The 19,173-nt window shown below is 34.0% G+C and overlaps 1 protein-coding gene across 1 annotated transcript in view; it reads right to left on the reverse strand.

Moving 5' to 3' along the window:
• Positions 1–19,173, reverse strand: part of LOC106158289 (GPI-anchor transamidase component PIGT) — a 42,432-nt gene that overhangs the window by 21,645 nt on the left and 1,614 nt on the right. Inside the window, exons 2-4 of the mRNA XM_013534214.2 lie at positions 12,044–12,221; positions 8,481–8,718; positions 656–742 (exon numbers count right to left, since the gene is read on the reverse strand). Coding sequence (XP_013389668.1) covers positions 656–742; positions 8,481–8,718; positions 12,044–12,221 — 503 coding nt within the window. The remainder of the gene's footprint in view (positions 1–655; positions 743–8,480; positions 8,719–12,043; positions 12,222–19,173) is intronic.

Here is a 19,173-nt window from a genome sequence, read left to right on the forward strand (position 1 = left end):
CAGTAAACAATAGTTCTCATTTTTTTGTTGAAAACTACAATTTGTAACTGAATCATGGGGATAAGTAAAAGGTAAAATCAAATTTGCCACTATATGACTTCCTATTCAAGTTTTGAAATAGAAATGTGCAGCAAACCTTAATGCTAATGCCTTCAAGATCTCAACAAAAACTGGAAGTCGTCATGGCATCAATGTATTAAGGAAGCTGCTAGGTGTTTTCTGATGAGAAATATTTTGTAGCTTATGCAGATGTTGAGAAAATAACCATGCAGATAATAAAAAATTCAATTGTCAAAATCTAAACTGCTTAAAATCGTTTATTTCTGATCTTGAATTGTCAGTGTAAACAAAGTGTGCTGATCACATCATAAACAATCATTCGAATGCCTCATTTGGTGCTAGGTACCAGACGCTTTATTTAACTTGACAACACAGTGGTTACGTTGTGCATGACAGGAAAAACATAAAAAAGGTACTTCTGGTTTTCGTCGATTTCTTAAAGGTGTCGATTTCTTGAAGGGCGAGTATAAATACATTACTGAATAATTAGATGCAGGAAAAAACTCATTTTTTGGTATCAGGATGATAATAAACCCCTAACAGCATCCTAACTTTTGAAAAAGCATTAAAGAACACAGAAGAACCAGCTACTTACTGTACATACAGATTTGTAATAAACTCCCAGTGAATGATAGGATGTGTCATACAGCTTTCCAGACTTGAAGAATGTAGAGAGGCCAGCCTAGTAAAAAAGAAAATAATGCACACTAAGTAATGAAAACTTTTTATAGTAATGTAATGATAACTTTTTATAACGCGCAAAACGCAATCCGCAATTCCATGGTTCATGTCAGCTTTACATACAGCCGCTCAAAGAAAACCCAAGGACACATAATGACCAGTTTAATCAGTTTATTTGATGACGCTCTCTACAGCCCGGGAGCCACCGGTCTGCCGCTAGGTGGCTTTTAACCAAACCGGAAGTTCTAGAATTTGAATTGCGTGCATTTTTTTTAGATTTATAGGGTGTCAGAAACGGTAGAATATCTTGACTACTAAGGGTATGAGAGTTTTGTTATGTATACTGTCATCTTTAGAAATAAATTTCAAATGATGTGAGATGTTCCTCGAGTTGATCTAAACCCTATTTTGTGTTCAAAAGTGAATTTGAAATCGAAGTTTTACCAAAGCTGTAACGGGAGTTCAACTTTACCTCTAATGCTTGCATTTTTAGAGAACAGGTTCCAACTTCAAATTATCAGTTAATTGTGGCAAATTTATTCAGCATGTAAGGAACTTTACCGTTATCCAGGAATGGCACAAATTGATTCACACCCGTGTATGTAAAAAAAATCGTACTTGCAACAACCGTAAGCCAGCCTCGTTTTGACTTAGTACATTGTTGTTGTAATCTAACCTTGTTTTGAATTCCCCACCCGCACAATATTGTCTATATAGAGAAGAGAAGCTTAGAAAAACAGTCCAATTGGCTTCTTTTACACTGCATAACTTTTTATAATAATAATAAGAACAATATTTATTTATTTATAGTCTAAAATCCATATAAAATTTTCAGTAGACTTTACATGGGTAAAGGAAGAATGGAGGAAATGAAAACACAAACATTTCATATTTTTTTTGTAAATAAACATTTATCTATTACACGAGGCCACCCGCTGCCAGTTTCTTTTTTATTGAAATAATAATAAAAACAAAACAAACAAGACTTTTTTATCAATCTAATTTGCTTTTTGTTTGTTACATATGAACCACTATATAACATTTAAAACAATATCATCAACAAAAATATCAATATTGTGAAAGCAAACAGGGATTAAAGCTGATGCAAATATACATGTATATTTGTGGCAAAAATTATTTTTACTTTAGCAACACATTGATATGGCAATTATTTTACACTTCTTGATCATAACATACAGTTACCTGTATAGCCACAGGACACACTACTCCTTTTAAAATCAGGATCAATATAAACAATTAATATAATTTTATTAATTTACCTGGGATCAGAAATTTATATCACTGATACCAGTTAGTCCTGTACCAGTCTATATTTTTATTTGAATTTATTTTTGTAAGTGTCATAGTGGTGATTTCACAGCCAAACTTCATTTAAAAACTTTCACATTTAATGATGTTACATGAATCTGTTAATGTATTTTATTCATTAGAAAGAACTGTAACCAAGTTTTAAAAGAATGTTTTCAGTTTTAAAAGGATTAAATAACTTTATTTATGGCTTCATGATAGCTGCTTGAGCTTCTGTCATAATTGCCAAGGAATGGCAAAATGATTAATCCTTGTCCCTTTCATGTTCTTCAAGCCTAGAAAAATATTAGATTAAAACATTAAAAAGATTTAAAAAGTAACATTCAAAAACACTTTTCTAACTGCATATATCTTTACACACACACACAACAACAACAACAACAACACACACTAAAATCAGTATAAATAATAAACCACAATCTTGATAATAGGGAAGCTGGTATCAATCGAATTATCTAAAATAGTACTCTAAAAGTGTATCAATATTGATCAATGACCTCATCATCAAGAGCTGAGCAGTGGCAAACATGCGAATCTTTAAATCAATTAAATTCCCATTTAAATGAAGCTCTGAAGTCTACAAACTACAGTGTTCACAACTATAATACACTAATTATTGTACTGGTACACATTATTTATAAATTAAAACAAAGGAGGAATATTGTTAATATAATGTTCTTTTTTTCATGAAACATTTTTCCCTCACATACTTATAACGCATGTGTTTGTGTGTGTGGGAGATTTTAAACAAAAATAAACTGTTCCTTCTAACAAAAATTTGCCTATGATGGCTATCACAATTTGAAAACATATACACAATGTTATAGCACTTGGCATTTTATGATGCACAGTATGCACGTATGTATTGCAAATGGTCAACAAATGGTGGTAACAAATGTAATAAAACTTATTTTGACTAACAAGTTTTCCCCCATATTGATATCGTACATTAGTACCCTGCCAAAGGGGCAAACATGTTAAAAGTCAAAATGTGTTATTCATATTTTTAAAAAGATGCTTGTGGTTGGTTTTCAATTTTGTATCTTTCACAACTATAATTTACAAGCATGTGTGGCCCCACACTCATACCATGCACACACATGCAGGGCAGATAACACTGCTTTTCACTGACATCAACATCCAACAACTATAAATCGACTTTCCCACACCTTGGACAGGGACCACAAGGAAAACACATGGGTAAATGTCCTAGCTAAGCTTTCTCTTGGGCATGATATATTATTCAATTTATGATTAAAATAAAAAATATGTCCAAGTGATATATACCAACAAATTGATATGAAAAGCTACTCACTACTTGGCAATGTATACATGTATACTCAGCTGTGTAACACTGACATCCTAATTGTTATAACACAAGCCTTTGAAATGTCAACACTTTAGGTCACTGAAAGTATAAAAAGGTAGATAAAATATTAAACCTATTATTTTTTGGGCATTCTTGTACATGATAATAATAAATAACTGATAAATATTTTTATCAGTTTATACAAGTTTCACTCCTTTTTCATGGAAATTTCAAAATATTACTTTTTTTTCATCTTACTTAAATCAAAATGCAAAGAAATAGCATGAAAAGGAATATGCAGAATATCTAAAAAAATGGCTTTCATATCCTCAAAAGTGACCTATCCCCCTCTCATAATATATCTATCTATACAGAATCAAGTATAGGCCTACTACATGTCATTTTGCGAGCCATTTCTATTAATAAACATCAAAACACAAAAAAAAAGCATAAGAAGGCAAATTCTCAATATTTTATTGTGACATTCATACAAGACATGAGGCAAGACTGCCTCTATATTCACTCTACTGTGATCGCCCCAACAACACACACTGTCATTTCATGAAGTATTTAATATAGTTAACTTCAAAACACAAAAAAAATTGCAAAAATTCAATATTAAACATCGACATTCATTCAAGATGTAACACAAGACTGCCCATGTAGTTACTCAGAACATTGCAAAATATACTACCTGTCGGAAATGTAGAAAATCGATAAGTTACAGGTTAGGTTCCTACCTAAATTTTTTACCTGTTCAAAAACAAATGTCAAACTATTAAAAAAACTGAACAGATAAAGAAAAATCATTGTTATCTGCATTTGGCACAATTCAAAAGAACGTGTTTACATTTGGGTTCTGTGTGCCGCCACTTTGGAACACGTCAGTAACTTGATAGAAGATTCAGTGAAACCAATACTTAAACACTACTATGGTATATAAAATATAGCTTGAGAATAAACTTTATCGTTCTGTCAAGTGCATTAGTAAAATTATCAACATATCAGCGTATAAACGTTTGTTCATCTTACCTGTCTCTATGCCTGCTCCTCCCGCCAAATTGGCTAAGGCCGCCGCTTCAAGTTTTGAAAACGAGGCCAAATCTAATATTCTCCAAAATAACCGTCATATGAGCCGGTGGCTCCCGGGCTGCTAGCTACATGATCAACATGAAGTTTTCAACTATTGAACCATCTCCCATGGCTCACGTCCATCTTCCTAGCTCTCTAACAGTCCCTCTCCAAATCTCTCTCAATCTCAACCCCCAGATATTTCTTCTGAAGGTCTTATATACAAATGCATTATCTATGGTGGATTCAATGCCACACTCTTTGGCGGTGCATACTAATTTTAATTACTCAAATTGCACACCTCCACTAGCGTTATATAATAACATGTTAGGCCATAAAACAAGTCAAGTGCACTAGCAAGCGACTTCATTAAGATTAATTAACAAGTCTGGAGATTATATTTGTGAACTGAACAACCACATGTATAATATATCATCATATTTTGACAAATGATATGGACAGAATCTTCAGTTTTGTCAATTTAATATGGCAATGTTAATTTGTACCAAGTATGGTTGGGGGGGGGGTATAATCTTTTTCTTTTTATTACTATTATTATTATTTTGTTTTAGTCAAATTTCAATTCTTTTATCCATATAAAATTATCTTAGCCAAATGAGAAATTTTTTTGTCAAATCCAAAATAATGACTTCACAAAAATAATTCAAAATGGATTATTTTATGTGTGTGTATAGCATTGTTATATTGATGCAAACATCATTACCTCCACCAAGGAGGTTACATGTATGTTTTCACCCCAATTTGTCTGTTTGTTTGTTTGTTTGTCTGTCTGTCATCAACATAACTCAAAAAGTTATGGACCGATTTTGATGAAATTTTCAGGAACTGTCAGAAGTGGGCCAAGGAAGAGATGATTAGTTTTTGGTGGTGATCCGGATCAATAATCAATCAATAATCGATAATAATAAAAAATCGCTGCCTTGGTGGAGGTCTTTTCTAGTTTAAATTTTTTAAACAAGGCGGCAAAGCTGTAATATGTATATACCAAAACCAGTTCACAGCACTGTAAAATATCAGAAAGCATGGTGAAATATTAACAATTATGCTGTGAATGTAAGGAAATTATAATCTGCATAAAATCAATGCTGCTGGAGAATAATTGATAAGCTGTTCTTTTATCTTCTCCAGTAAATTACCAAACAGGAAAATCAAAGCTTCCAAATGAACAGACATACATATGTCAAAGGATCAATGACATGAAAAGTTTAGGAAAAATGCCATTTTGAATAAAACAAAATTTCACACAATGTTTTCTTTTTTAAGTTGGACTGTAACTACATCATATGAGTCAATACTGCAAGTTTTAGGTAATAGTTGACACTGTCTTCCAATTTCTGGTAATTAGGACTATATAAGAAGGCAGCATAGCTGTCAAATGCACAGACAAAAAGCAGAAAATAATGATGCACAAAAGTTAGGGTGAATTGTATCTGCTCACACCCTGAGGAACTGTAGAACCATGAGCACCCTCAGTGCTCAAGCTGGTGGTACTAATAAATATGCATACATACATTATTGGTAAAATAAAATGAGGCAGCACAGCTGTCAGATGTACAGACAAAAAGCACAAAATAACGATGCACAAAATAAATAGAATATAAGTTCATCTGGATGTGTTATGTATAATGTAGTCATATGAGATTCTTTTTTTCCATCCAAAAGAAAACGAGGTAAAAGATGTTAAAATACCTGTATGTGCAGAAATTTTCAACTGCTCTTTGCTGCAGTCTTCCTCAGTGCTATTGTTTGACCACTAGGTAGAGTGTGGTCAAAATGATTTTATAGACTTGACTAAAATCTTGTGCAGTAAAAATGACAATCTTAAACACAGAATCATGGAATCCATCTATATAAGGAAATCTACAGTGACAATGAACTGTGATTAGGGGAGGCACAGGCTTAGTCCAGTCTATAACTGCTGGACTACTATGCTACTGTCAATTCCGATGCAATAATACATTATGTTTTTAAACTGAAAAGTCAACAACAAATTTTAATTATGCACACCAGGTAAAATGGAGGAAAGTAAAGTGGGTAACTAGCATAAGGATTCATGACCAAGACTGTTCAAGTTTACACTTTGAAAATGCCAGAATGAGAAAATGAAAATTTCATAAAAACTTGCATAAATTCAAGAAAAAAATTATGAAGATGGTTTTCCAATTTGAGCTGCATTTCAATCCTAAGAATCTTTCTTTTAAGTTACAAAATAAACAAAATTTTCTTTACAAAACATTTGTGGTGGCCATGCACAAAGTTGTACAGCACACCATATTAACACTGAGAAATAACACATTTATTTGCTGGATTCATCATCCAAATAACTCTTCTTCTTTCCTCTTTCTGTGGTTCAGCCACCTTTTTAGTTCTGGTGCTGTGCACACTTCAGACAGTTTTTTAGTTCTGGTGCTGTGCACACTTCAGACAGCTTTTTAGTTCTGGTGCTGTGCACACTTCAGACAGCTTTTTAGTTCTGGTGCTGTGCACACTTCAGACAGCTTTTTAGTTCTGGTGCTGTGCACACTTCAGACAGCTTTTTAGTTCTGGTGCTGTGCACACTTCAGACAGCTTTTTAGTTCTGGTGCTGTGCACACTTCAGACAGCTTTTTCACACAAGCACCAGGTATGTCACCTTCACATTCCCTTGCTGTTCACAGCAGAGGACTACAGAGACCCCTGCGGCGGGCGGTGCCCTTCGTGCGCACTTCTTATTTCCACAGAAGATGAAAAGGGCTTAAGAAGTCACTCAGTAAATTGAAAAGTTAATCAAAAATACAGTTAGGTACTTATGCAGTGTCCCTCCCCAAAATATATTTAACAATCAATAACATGACCATATGTAACGTACAGTTCCTATTCTCCTAACAAAGGATATAGATCATTTAATACTTTTGAAACCCACTGAGGCAGGGTCTGACACTGGCCGAAGCCCTTCAAATCAAATCTCATTATGTTATCTCCTCATAGACCATTCAAGGTAGGAACTTGGAAACTTTTGGGATTAATAGATCTAGATAATTTTTTTTCCAAATATATAGCCTTAAATTTATTTAATGACTCTAGCACCAATAATATTATTTATATTTCAAAATATATATAGGTGCAGGAATTAAATAAATTTGCAGTGCTTTTACAAACCAGCACCTGCTACTACTGTAAGGAAGGAATTGGTATATAAAATGGCAAATCTAAATTTAAAAAAAGGGGATATATAAAATAAATTTAAAAAACAAAATCCCCAAAAGAAATTTAATTGGTAATAACATAAAAAATAAAGAAATAAACTTTAATATTAATAACATTCTTATAAGGTTTAGTAACATGTAATATTCTTGACTAAATTTTAATAATATTGCACCTTTATGCCTGATTGGGCAAGTGCCTGAAAATCTGTATCTTTTGTCAAACATTGTGATAAACATGCATATTTGTCAAAAAAAAAATTGGGACTACCAAGTTCCCAATTCCCAGGGACACCAGTTGCCAAGAGTTAGCATCGGGCTGCACTGAGGGAGATCTTATATAAGACCAACTGGGAGATCATGATCTTTTGTTTCAATATTGATGCAAAAATGAATTCTACCCTTTACTACCAAGTTACTGCATGTAACCCTTGACAGCTCTCTCCGTCTCCATGTGCACTTTTCTAAAACAGCACAATTAGACCCCATTCCCACAGATTTTAGATCGATCTATCCCTGTGGGGAGTCTCACTAGATTACTGTCAGTTTAGTCGACTTAAATGTCTGTCCTGCCTACTAAAAGCTGTAAGGGGGTAATTAACTACCGTGCGCGCTCGGCTGACACAAATTTAGTGTGAACCCCCAGGGAGTTAGGTCGATCTAGATGGATCGATCTAAATCTATGGGAATGCACTCTTAGTCTACATGGGACCAGGGGCAAAGCTATGTTTCATTTCAAAATATTCTTATTATTATAACAATAATAAAACAGAAAACAAGTGAATCATAATAAAAAGCATACATATCCCTTAAACAAAGGGCCATACTTTGGTATCACAAGGCAGCAATTTCTTCCATGGTGTCAGGTTCTCTGTGCAGACCATCTCCCCGGGCATCGCAGCGTACCTCAGATAAGTAGAGTTGGTGGCTATCCATTGGTCAGCGGCCCCAAGTGGCCGGAAGGACAACTTAGGACTGACTGTGGCTGTCTTGTCCATGAAGTTTAAAGAGGCACAAAACAGGCCAGAGAGAGCATTGACCAGATCTGACCATTTTTTGTCTATACTGAAATGAATAGATGAACAGAGAATGTCAATCATACAACACATATATTGTGCACTCTGAGAGGGGAGGGTCTGAAAAAAACATAATTATACTGTAATTACTAGTACTACTATATAAACTGTATACTAGTGCACAAGTTGCTCAGAAACTAGCAAAGGATATGTTACAATACGACATCGATCTATATTTATAAAATTATGTATATTTACAAACAAAATAAATGTCTTTTAAACGTCTTTAAATAATATTTTAAAAAAGCAGATTCTGACAAAGGGATCAGCGTACATTATACTTCCAATAAATATGAAAGCAAGGTAATGGCACATAAAATCCATACACATAAAACAGAAATGTGAGAGCATAAATAGTTTAATGTGCTTCCAATTCTCTGACAATGAGGTCAATGCCCAGATAACACAACTAATACAATTCATTTAAGGGCAGCTATTACATCAATTAACTTTTGCTGAATAGCAGACCCTCAAAATAGTGTATGCAGAAAAGCAGACCCTTTACCCTTCAGAATACTCTACTCTTGTAACAGTGATTGATTTCTGATCAAGGCTCCTTTAGCCTTCCTAATTGTGGACCCTTGGAAAAGCAGACCCTTAGAGTATAGGGATGTCCCATATATTTAGAAATCCATATATCTATATGTAATTTAAGACAATGACTGAATGTTTACAGACAGGTGTCAAAACATAGTTGCTTTCATATTTATGCTGAAATAAGTGTTTCAATGCCCAATTACTAAGCAGCAGAAACCATTAAAGTGCGTCTCAGTGGGTTAGATTTATGTATAGGAGTAGGTTTCAAGTAAAACTATCATCAGATTTGTGTTTTAGGACATTGTTGATGATTATCTTCATCAGTTTGGGTCAAAAAAGTAAATGTAGAAATAAATTATAAAACAACCTGAATGAAAAGTTGAATATACACATCAGTACACCACTAGAATAAAAAATTAGGAAACTAAAACTATTCATCTTGATTTCGATGCACAGCCAGAAATTCTTCCAGTTCAAGGTCACAACCTGGATTTTCCAACGCTCACAACCAATCATGACAGAGTTTAGCCAGAACATAAGAGATGAGAGTGAGAATGGAAGGCAAGTTTGTCAGAGAAGAAAGTGTCCTTCATCCTTTCATCGTGTTTTTTTTTCTTTTTTTGGGGGGGTACATATTTAGCGTTAATGCATATTTTGGACCACAGTAACCTTTTGAAAATGCATATATCGCTTGTTTTGGTCGGGTCTTTCTTTGCAAAACAAGTTCGTGGAAAGGAACTCCATTGTATCAATTGATTCCTTGAAGATTCTTCACACTTGAAAATATATTCAGGCCTAAACTCCTTAATTATCTTCCTATTGATTATACGTGGAACATTCAACTGAACATTTAACCGAGAGGTGATGCATATTTTCAATTTTATTTTATAGACCGATAGTACAAAGACTGGAATAGTAATGGCAGGAGTACTAGTAGCAGCACTCAAGTGGGACCAAGCAGGTAAATTGAGGGTGAAGCATTCATAGGTCTAATAAATTTAAGTTTTTTTAATGGTTCATAACAGTGTTTGTTAGATTGTTTGTTAGATTGTTTCTTTTCTTCTCTTTTAAAAATAATTAAGGTCACTTCAAATTTATCATTATAAGTAAATAGGCTGTTGTGGCTTTGCTATTTCCAAACAGGAAATAAAAAAATATCAATGACATCTTAAGTAATAAAGAGGTTCAGCAAACAACGAATAACAAAGATGAGGTACAAAAACTAGGTTTGTGTGTCATAAGTCATAGCGGCCATTTCACAAATGCGGAACAACAAATACGAAAACAATAGAGCAGGGTGAAAAATGCTCAGTTTGTAACGTGTGAACACACTCAATTCGTATTTCCTTTTTTTGATGAGGAATTCATAAAATCTTCGTACAATGGAAGGACGAATTACGAAAAATGAGGTTATGATAAGCGTAAAGTGATGACATAGTGCACATGTTCGTCCTTCATCTTCGTTGTTTGTCATTTGCTAAACCTCTCTTATATCTGAAATGCAAAGGGGGGGTTGATCTACCTGACATTTATAAGAGGGTCCTGGCCGCTATACCACCTAGCGGTCAGTGAGTGTGAACAACTACTCACGTCAGTCTGATGAAGGCCTTCGACCAGGTTGGCCGTAAGCTAACGGTACGGAAAATTTTAGGCTTGTGTCTGAGAATTATCATGTTTATCCAACTACCAAGCTAATGAACATTTTTGCTAACTTTATTCTATGGTGAAGTTCTGTAGACCAAATGTTATTTTTGCCATTCATTACAGAACAAGTGTGACAAAGTTGAAAAGGATGTCCTTATTTACATAAATGTCAAAGTGGACAACAGAAACCCATCTTTGGTAATGGTCAATGGAGAAAATTTTAAGAAAAAATATCCCTGGGCCTACTTCCTGTAACTATTTCCTGTCTCTCAAACAGCTGTTAGTTGCACCAGACTGGTGCATCATTGCAAACTACAGGCCTGTGCCAACTGCAGAAAAAAGGTTGTGCCATCAAAGACCCCAAGATGATTGTCTTAGTCAGCTTTGTAGAGATCCAGTAAGTTTATTCCTGAAATATCACCGGGTCTAAGCCATAGTATTTTATTCATAGTAAACTGCGAGGCTCAGTAGCCGTATTGTGAGATGGATGATGAGAATTTATTTAAATAAATTATGGAACTTAAAAACAGTTGTTTTATGGAGCTTTATTTTCTCAACAGTTTTCTCAACATTCCCAGAGACTATCCTACTAACTTTGGATCAATCTATCTCCAAGGGGTTTCTCACTAAATTGTCATCAACTTAAACAGCTTCAGTGTCTGTCATGCCTAATAAGGATGGAATGGGGTAATTAACTTCCGGAGGTCGAGCGTACAAGAAAGTTAATTACCCCCTTGCTAATTCGGTAGGAGTAATAGTCATTTAAGCCACTTAAGTTGTTGGCAGTTTAGTGTGAATCCCCATGGAGTTAGACCATTTCTGTTGGATCAATCTAGGCATGGGAACCCAGTCCAAGATAGTTTCTCCATCCAAGTCCTCTTGGACCCCCCCCCCCAAAAAAAAAAAAAAAAAAGGAATACACACACACACACACACACTTTTTTTCAGTTTTCTTATTTCATGGTTGTATTATTGCATAATATATTTTACAAGTCCATGCTCTTTTGAGCAATTTCATTTTTCCATATTTGTCAAAATCAACTCCTGTAAACCACAATTTTTTAAAGTTTCGTCCAATAAAAGAACATAGTCCAACTATTTAAAAAACAGAAACCAACTTGAAGGCAACTTACTTGGTAGTGTCCCTCTTAAACCAAGCCCAAAGCTCAGCCCCAGGGGGAGCACTGACAACTGGATAACCCCATATTCTATGCCTCCAAAGCCCCTGGGTAAGACTAAGGTGTAACTCATGCACAGAATACTTGGCCAGAACCTCTCCTAATGACTTGGGAAAGAGACCATAGTGTGTAACTGAAATACAGAACAAATGTATGTTTTGCTTCAGTTATCAGAATGAAATATCTAGACAGCATAGCTGTCAAGTATAAAGATACCATACAGCAAAAACGCTGCAACAATATTTAACATTAAAAAACTATAAACATAATCCAATTGTACTGACTTTGGAAAGGAACCATGCCATTTTACTAAACAAAGCCACTCATCAAAATCTGAAGGGATCATAACAATTCTTCATATGAGATTCAAAAATCCACAAATAAATATAATACATAAAAGTATAATAAAATCCATTTTACCACCAAAATGAGAGTTATCACAATTATTCTAAAACCTGTGCTTGCTATCGGATGGTGTGGACCTTAATAGATGGCTAACCCTCAGTAATCATCTGTTAAGAGATCATTAAAGAGTTAAAAAGGGTAGTCAATTGTTTTTTCAAGTGTTTTTTTAATGGTCTATTGAGAGTTAATTACAAAAAAATACTTTAAAAAACAAACAATTGACTAACTTTGAATGTAGAGGTCAAGGTCGAGGTAACACCTGACATGCAAAAGAAAAGAGTCTCTCACATTGGTGTCTAATATTGTGAGAAATGTAGATGCCTGAGATTTAAGGTCTTGCAGACATGTTCATGAATGTTTCTGGAAAGTAGTGGTAGGCATCACTGGTATAGATCATGAAAGGCAAGTGACATTTTCTAAGAACTTTAAATCTGGAGGCTTGGACTTACGCAAGTATATGCATGAAAATAGGTGGTTGAGCAGTTCTCTAGTGTAGCTATATAAAAGAGTGCTACTCAGCAATAGTCATTGTCAAAGACATAATTGGCCCCCTGAAGCTGTAACAGTCATATAGGTAATGGGCCTTTCTATACACTGTGCACTATTGTGACATCTCACTAGCTCCTACTGATTATAAAGCTATCATGGCCCAGAAACCTACCAAGGCTGATGACAGGACCATGTCCAGGTTTCTCACAAGCAACAATACAAAGAGCAAAACACAAACAATAACTTCAGCACCTAAAAGACCTCATTCGGAGGTGGCAAACTCCAGTGCAGAAGAACTACAAATGCTCATGCATGAGCTGTCTGAAATAAAAAATGAGATTAAAGAAACTATTAGAAAAGAGGATTTGGAAATTACAGTAACAAGGGTGGTTGAAAGACTTCTTAATAACATGGTATCAGAAATGGATGCAAAATTTATGCAGAAATTCGACTGTCTAAAAATGGAATCTGAGACCCGTGCTGCAAAACTGCAAGATCAGGTGGATAGTCTTCAGATGGAAAATGAGCAGTTGAAAGAAGTCATGAGAAAGAAAGACCAAGAAATGAAAAAAATGAATGAACTGCTAAAACAAAATGATTACTACAGTAAAGAAACCATGCGCTCTTGCAATCATAATGAACAGTACTCAAGGAAAACTAATATAAGGGCCTTGAACATAATAGAAAAAAAGGAGGAAAACCTGAGAGAAATCTTCATTGATATGCTGCAAAAAGAAGCCAAACTGAATATTGAGCCTACTGATATCCAGGCAATACATCGCATACCCGGTAGACAAGGATCCCCAAGACCAGTGATCATAAAACTTAGAAACACAGATATCAAGAGAACAATCATGCGGAAAAAGAGAGAACTGAAATCTGGTGCACGTCTGTATGATGACATAACATTAAAAAACTTAACTCTCTTGAACAAACTAAAACAACATGAGCACGTTGAAAGTGCATGGTTCTTTAACTGCAATGTATACTGCCAGTTAAAAAATGGAAACAGAATAAAGGTAGACATATGCGATAATTTGGAGGAGAAACTGAAACAAAAGAAAAGGTCCAATTAGGAGAAAAAATGACTAATGTTTTGTTTTCTAACATGTAAAGCCTAGAGTGCCTAGATATAATGCAATGTAATTGCTTGGTTATCTTTATCACTTTATGTTTATAAACTTTCTTCTTCCATATTTTCTAGGTACACATGTAGATCCCAATTGTTACTACTTCTCATGCTTTACGATTAATAGAGAAATAATCATAAGGTTCTTCTTATCTTCCAATAAACCTTGTTTTTGGGAAGGAGAATAACCCACATAATGCTTTCACTGGTATGTACAGAATATCCTTTACATAGACCAATAAAGATAAGGTGAGTGCTGATCCCTAACATTCAAATATTAATGTTGTAAAAATATTTTTTGAATTGGTGCTCATCCTTAACATTATGCAAAATATTATCAATGTTACAATTTGATATTCTGTGGGATCATTAGGTACCTCAATTTTCAGAACATGCTGCAAGTACTGATACTCGAAATGTGTGGGATGATTGTATTTATGTTATCTTACTTTGTTTTTTGTTTTACGAACAAAATTTTTGTCTATGTGAGTGTGTGTCATGTGTATGAATGTGTGATGTATGCAAACCTCATAGGTGAGAGCATCCTGATCAAGCAATGTTTAGGGTCAAATGACATGTGGGTTAATGTATGTATGGGGTTGTATGTGTGTGAAGTGATGCATAATTGGAGCACTACACCAGATATGAATGAATATATTATCATGATATCTGCATGTATAACTGTGATGTGGACTTGCTTACTCTACAAAATATTTTACACCGATATAACGAGCCATATATTCCATAGATATACACAATCTATGGATGTCATCTGCGTACTGGATTACTTGAAAGTATTATAATTCACAAAAATGTTATTTAATCTATGAGTTTGCATATCGTTAGTTTGAATTGTAGGGGTCTTGGAGGTACTCAAAAGAGAAGAGACGTCCTGAACTATTTGAAACAACAGAAATACTCAATATATTGTATCCAAGATACCCACTTTACAGAGAGGGACAAATCAAAAGTACATTCCTTGTGGGGATATAAAACCCTTCTGAGCCCTGGCAAATCAAATTCAAGAGGTACGGCAATCCTTTTCAACAATAACTTTGAATTTAAAATAATGAGAACGTTGTTCGGAAAAGATGGAAATTATTTGATTATCGAAATTGAAGTTGAAAATAATTACTCTGTTTTACTTATTAATTTATATGGACCAAACAAAGATGACCCGGAATTTTTTGTTCACCTCGGAAATATCATAGAAGATTTTGAGGGTCACTTTGTGATAATGATGGGGGACTTTAACCTAGTTCAAGATAGTGATTTAGATTATTATAATTACAGACGTGTTAATAATCCCCAAGCAAGAGATGCTCTCTTACGGCTGAAAACTAAATTCAATTTGATAGACCCATGGAGAGCTCAACATGAACAGAGGAAACAATTCACTTGGTCCTCTAATAACCCTGTAAAAAGAGCTAGGCTTGACTTTTTCCTTATTTCTAACGAACTCATGAATCTTGTTGATCAAACTGAGATAACTTATGGATACCGAACAGACCACGCAATGATACACCTGAAACTTACTCTCTCTGAGCAGAAAAAAGGGAAAGGTTTCTGGAAAATGAATAACAGCCTTCTAAAAGATTTTGAGTATATAAGAGGAGTAAAGAAAATAATTGAGGATCTAAAATATCAATATTGTGCCAGTCCATATAACAAAGCAGAGTTATGTAAAATTAGTGACAATGATCTGGACTTTCTTGTGGATGAGCAAGCATTTTTTGAACAGATATTATTACAGGTTAGAGGCTATACCATTGCCTATAGTTCAGCAAAGAAAAAGGAGAAAAATATAAGAATGAAGACCCTGGCTGAAAAAATTAAGAAATTATATTCCATGTATACAGATAACCCCACATCGAATTTAGAAAACCAGCTCCAGACTCTGAAACTAGAGGAAGAAGAAATGAGACATGAACATATTAGAGGGGTCTATATAAGAACCAAAGTAAAATGGTCAGAGGAAGGGGAAAAACCAACTAAATATTTTTTATCCCTGGAAAAAAGAAATTTTGTAAATAAAACTGTAAAGAAAATTATAAGGGAGACAGGCCGTATTATTACCGATCAAGCAGAAATTTTGAAAGAAATAAGAGATTTCTATAACCATCTTTACTCGAAACAAGATAACTACTCTGAAATTTTTGATTGGAATAATATAATCGATAAAGATAAAATAAACATATTAGATGACAATACGGCTAGGCAATTAGAGGGAACAATTACTTATCAGGAAGCTCTAATAGCCTTAAAAAGTATGAAGAACAACAAATCACCTGGCCCCGACGGTTTTTCTGTCGAATTTTTTAAATTTTTCTGGAATGATATAGGAACGTTTCTTGTGAGATCATATAATAAGGGGTTTGCTAAAGGTCACTTGTCCATTACCCAGAAACAAGGGGTTATTTCAATTTTACCCAAAGGGGATAAACCACGGGAATTTTTAGAAAATTGGAGGCCGATATCTCTCTTAAACATCTCATACAAAATCCTCTCTGCTTGTATTTCAAATAGATTAAAAAAAGTTTTACATTTGCTTATACATGAAAATCAAACGGGATTTTTGAAAGGACGGTTCATTGGTGAGAATACTAGAATTGTTTATGATGTTTTGCAAATTACAAAAGATAAAAAAATCCCAGGAATGATACTCTCAGTAGATTTCCTTAAAGCATTTGATAGCATATCTTGGGATTTTATGAAAAAAACTCTCTCGTTTTTTAATTTTGGTGATGACTTTAAAAAATGGATAAATGTTCTATATAATGATCCTGAATTATGTGTAATACAAAATGGTATTTTCTCTAATTTCTTTAAAATTGGCAGAGGCTGCAGACAGGGAGACCCTGTATCACCCTACATTTTTAATTTATGTGTTGAGATCCTAGCTATTCTTATAAGACAAAACAATAACATAACAGGAATAAACTTGGGGAGGGTGGAAGTAAAATTATCTCAGTACGCAGATGACACAGTGCTTTTTTTAGATGGCTCAGAGAAAAGTTTAAAGAGTGCACTCGACTTACTGTTTCAGTTTTCCAAGTACTCGGGGCTTAAGCCCAATATTAGTAAGACTAAAGCCATATGGATTGGTTCAAAGGCCAACAGTAGAGAAATTATCTGTAAAGATAACAATCTTAAATGGACTAACAACCCTTTTAATATATTAGGTATAGTTTTCACAGCTGATTTAGAACAAATGAATGAGTTGAATTATACCAGCAAGCTTCAGCAAATAGAATTAGAAATGTATCGGTGGGGAAAAAGAAATATTACTACTTTAGGTAAGATTACTGTAGTGAAGTCTTTAATTATTTCAAAAATAACACACCTACTGCTCTCTCTTCCGAGCCCTACCAAAGAGTGGCTGCAAAATTTACAAAATATGCTATTCAAATTTATTTGGCACGGTAAAACAGAAAAAGTTGCCCGTAAAACACTTATTCAGGACTATAAACAGGGAGGTTGCCGTATGATACATTTAGAATCCTTTGTGAGGGCGCTAAAAATTTCCTGGATTCGCAGATTAATAACCTCTGATAAAATAACAAATAAACTTTTTGCTGAAGCCACTGGATCGGATGTTCAGAGATTGACTCAGTTTGGACCAACTTATGCAAAGGAAATATCTAAAATTCGCAATTCTTTTTGGAGAGAAATCTTAATATACTTTTCAGAATATTCAGAAAAAATGGCAAGTAATAGTCTCGATGTCATTCTCAGAACTCCAATCTGGTATAATCCTGCTGTATTATCAGATGGCAGAAGAATTTTTTATAAGAATTTGTATGACAAAGGTTTCCATATTATCCAAGATTTATTTAACAGCGAAGGGAAATTCCTATCATTTGACTATTTTGTAGAAGAGTTTGAAATTCAGATTCCTTTTACTCTGTATTATGGATTAAGGCAAGCAACCTTTGGTGCCTACCCTGTGCTTAGATTTCTGAATGCTAACGTTATGTTGCCATTACCGCAGATCTCTAACCCAGTTAAAACATTATGTAACGATAAAAAAGGATGTAGAAGCATATATGACATTTGCATAAAAAGTCTCGGTCAGAGACCAAAATGTGAAGAAAAATGGGAACAAGAGTTAGGTATCAAAATAGACTGGCAACTAACGTATACCAATGCCCTGGTTAAAGTTAAAGAAATAAGATTGAAATGGTTTAATTTCAGAATAATCCACAGAATTTTGGGTACCAAAGAGTTGCTGTTTAAATACCATATGATCGAGAATCCTCTTTGTAGTTTGTGCAACAAACAGGCTGAAACGATAAAGCATCTATTTATGGACTGTGAATTAGTGAAGCTTTTCTGGACAGAGGTTGAACTATGGTTAAGTCAAATTACAGGAAATGTCTTCAAAATACTGCCATCTGATCTCATTTTTGGAAGTAGCGATAAAGTTAAAAACCTTGTAATTCTTCATTCTAAATTTTTTATTTTCAAAAGTACAAAATTAAATTCTAGATTGCTACTTAAACCGGAACTTAAATCTACTTTAATGAGTATAGCAAATCAAAACATATAGTTATTGTTTCAGTTTGTCTTTTTTACTTTTTATTACTTATTAGTTTACTTCTAATTATACATGTATATAAATCTGTATATATTTGTTTGTATATAAATAGGGTGTGCGTGCTAGTGTGTGTGAGGTTGGGTATGTGTGAGTGTGTGCAGGAGCCTTTATTTAAATAAAAATTAAAAAATTGTGATAAAAATAGATAAGTCACTCTGGTACACTTCAAATGTTATCAATTCCTTATCAACCTGAATGTTTAACGTACCATAAAAAATTTAATTAATATAACATAGTATATTTTCTCTTAAGTGTGAGAGTGGGAGTGACTGTAGTTTTCTTTTTTGTACTACATATATGCTGTATTTGTGAAGTATTGTGTCAATAAAAAAAAAAAAAAAAAAAAAAAAAAAACTTTGAATGTAGGAATGGATGACTTAATCATTGGAAATTATGGCAAAATTTTGGCATTTTTGACATTTCATCTAAATGTTGGAGCCCAGAAAAAAAATTTTAGATAATAAT

Source organism: Lingula anatina, chromosome 4 (genome assembly GCF_051362555.1).
Source record: "Lingula anatina isolate TDL-2025a chromosome 4, LinAna3.0, whole genome shotgun sequence".
NCBI lineage: Eukaryota > Metazoa > Brachiopoda > Lingulata > Lingulida > Lingulidae > Lingula > Lingula anatina.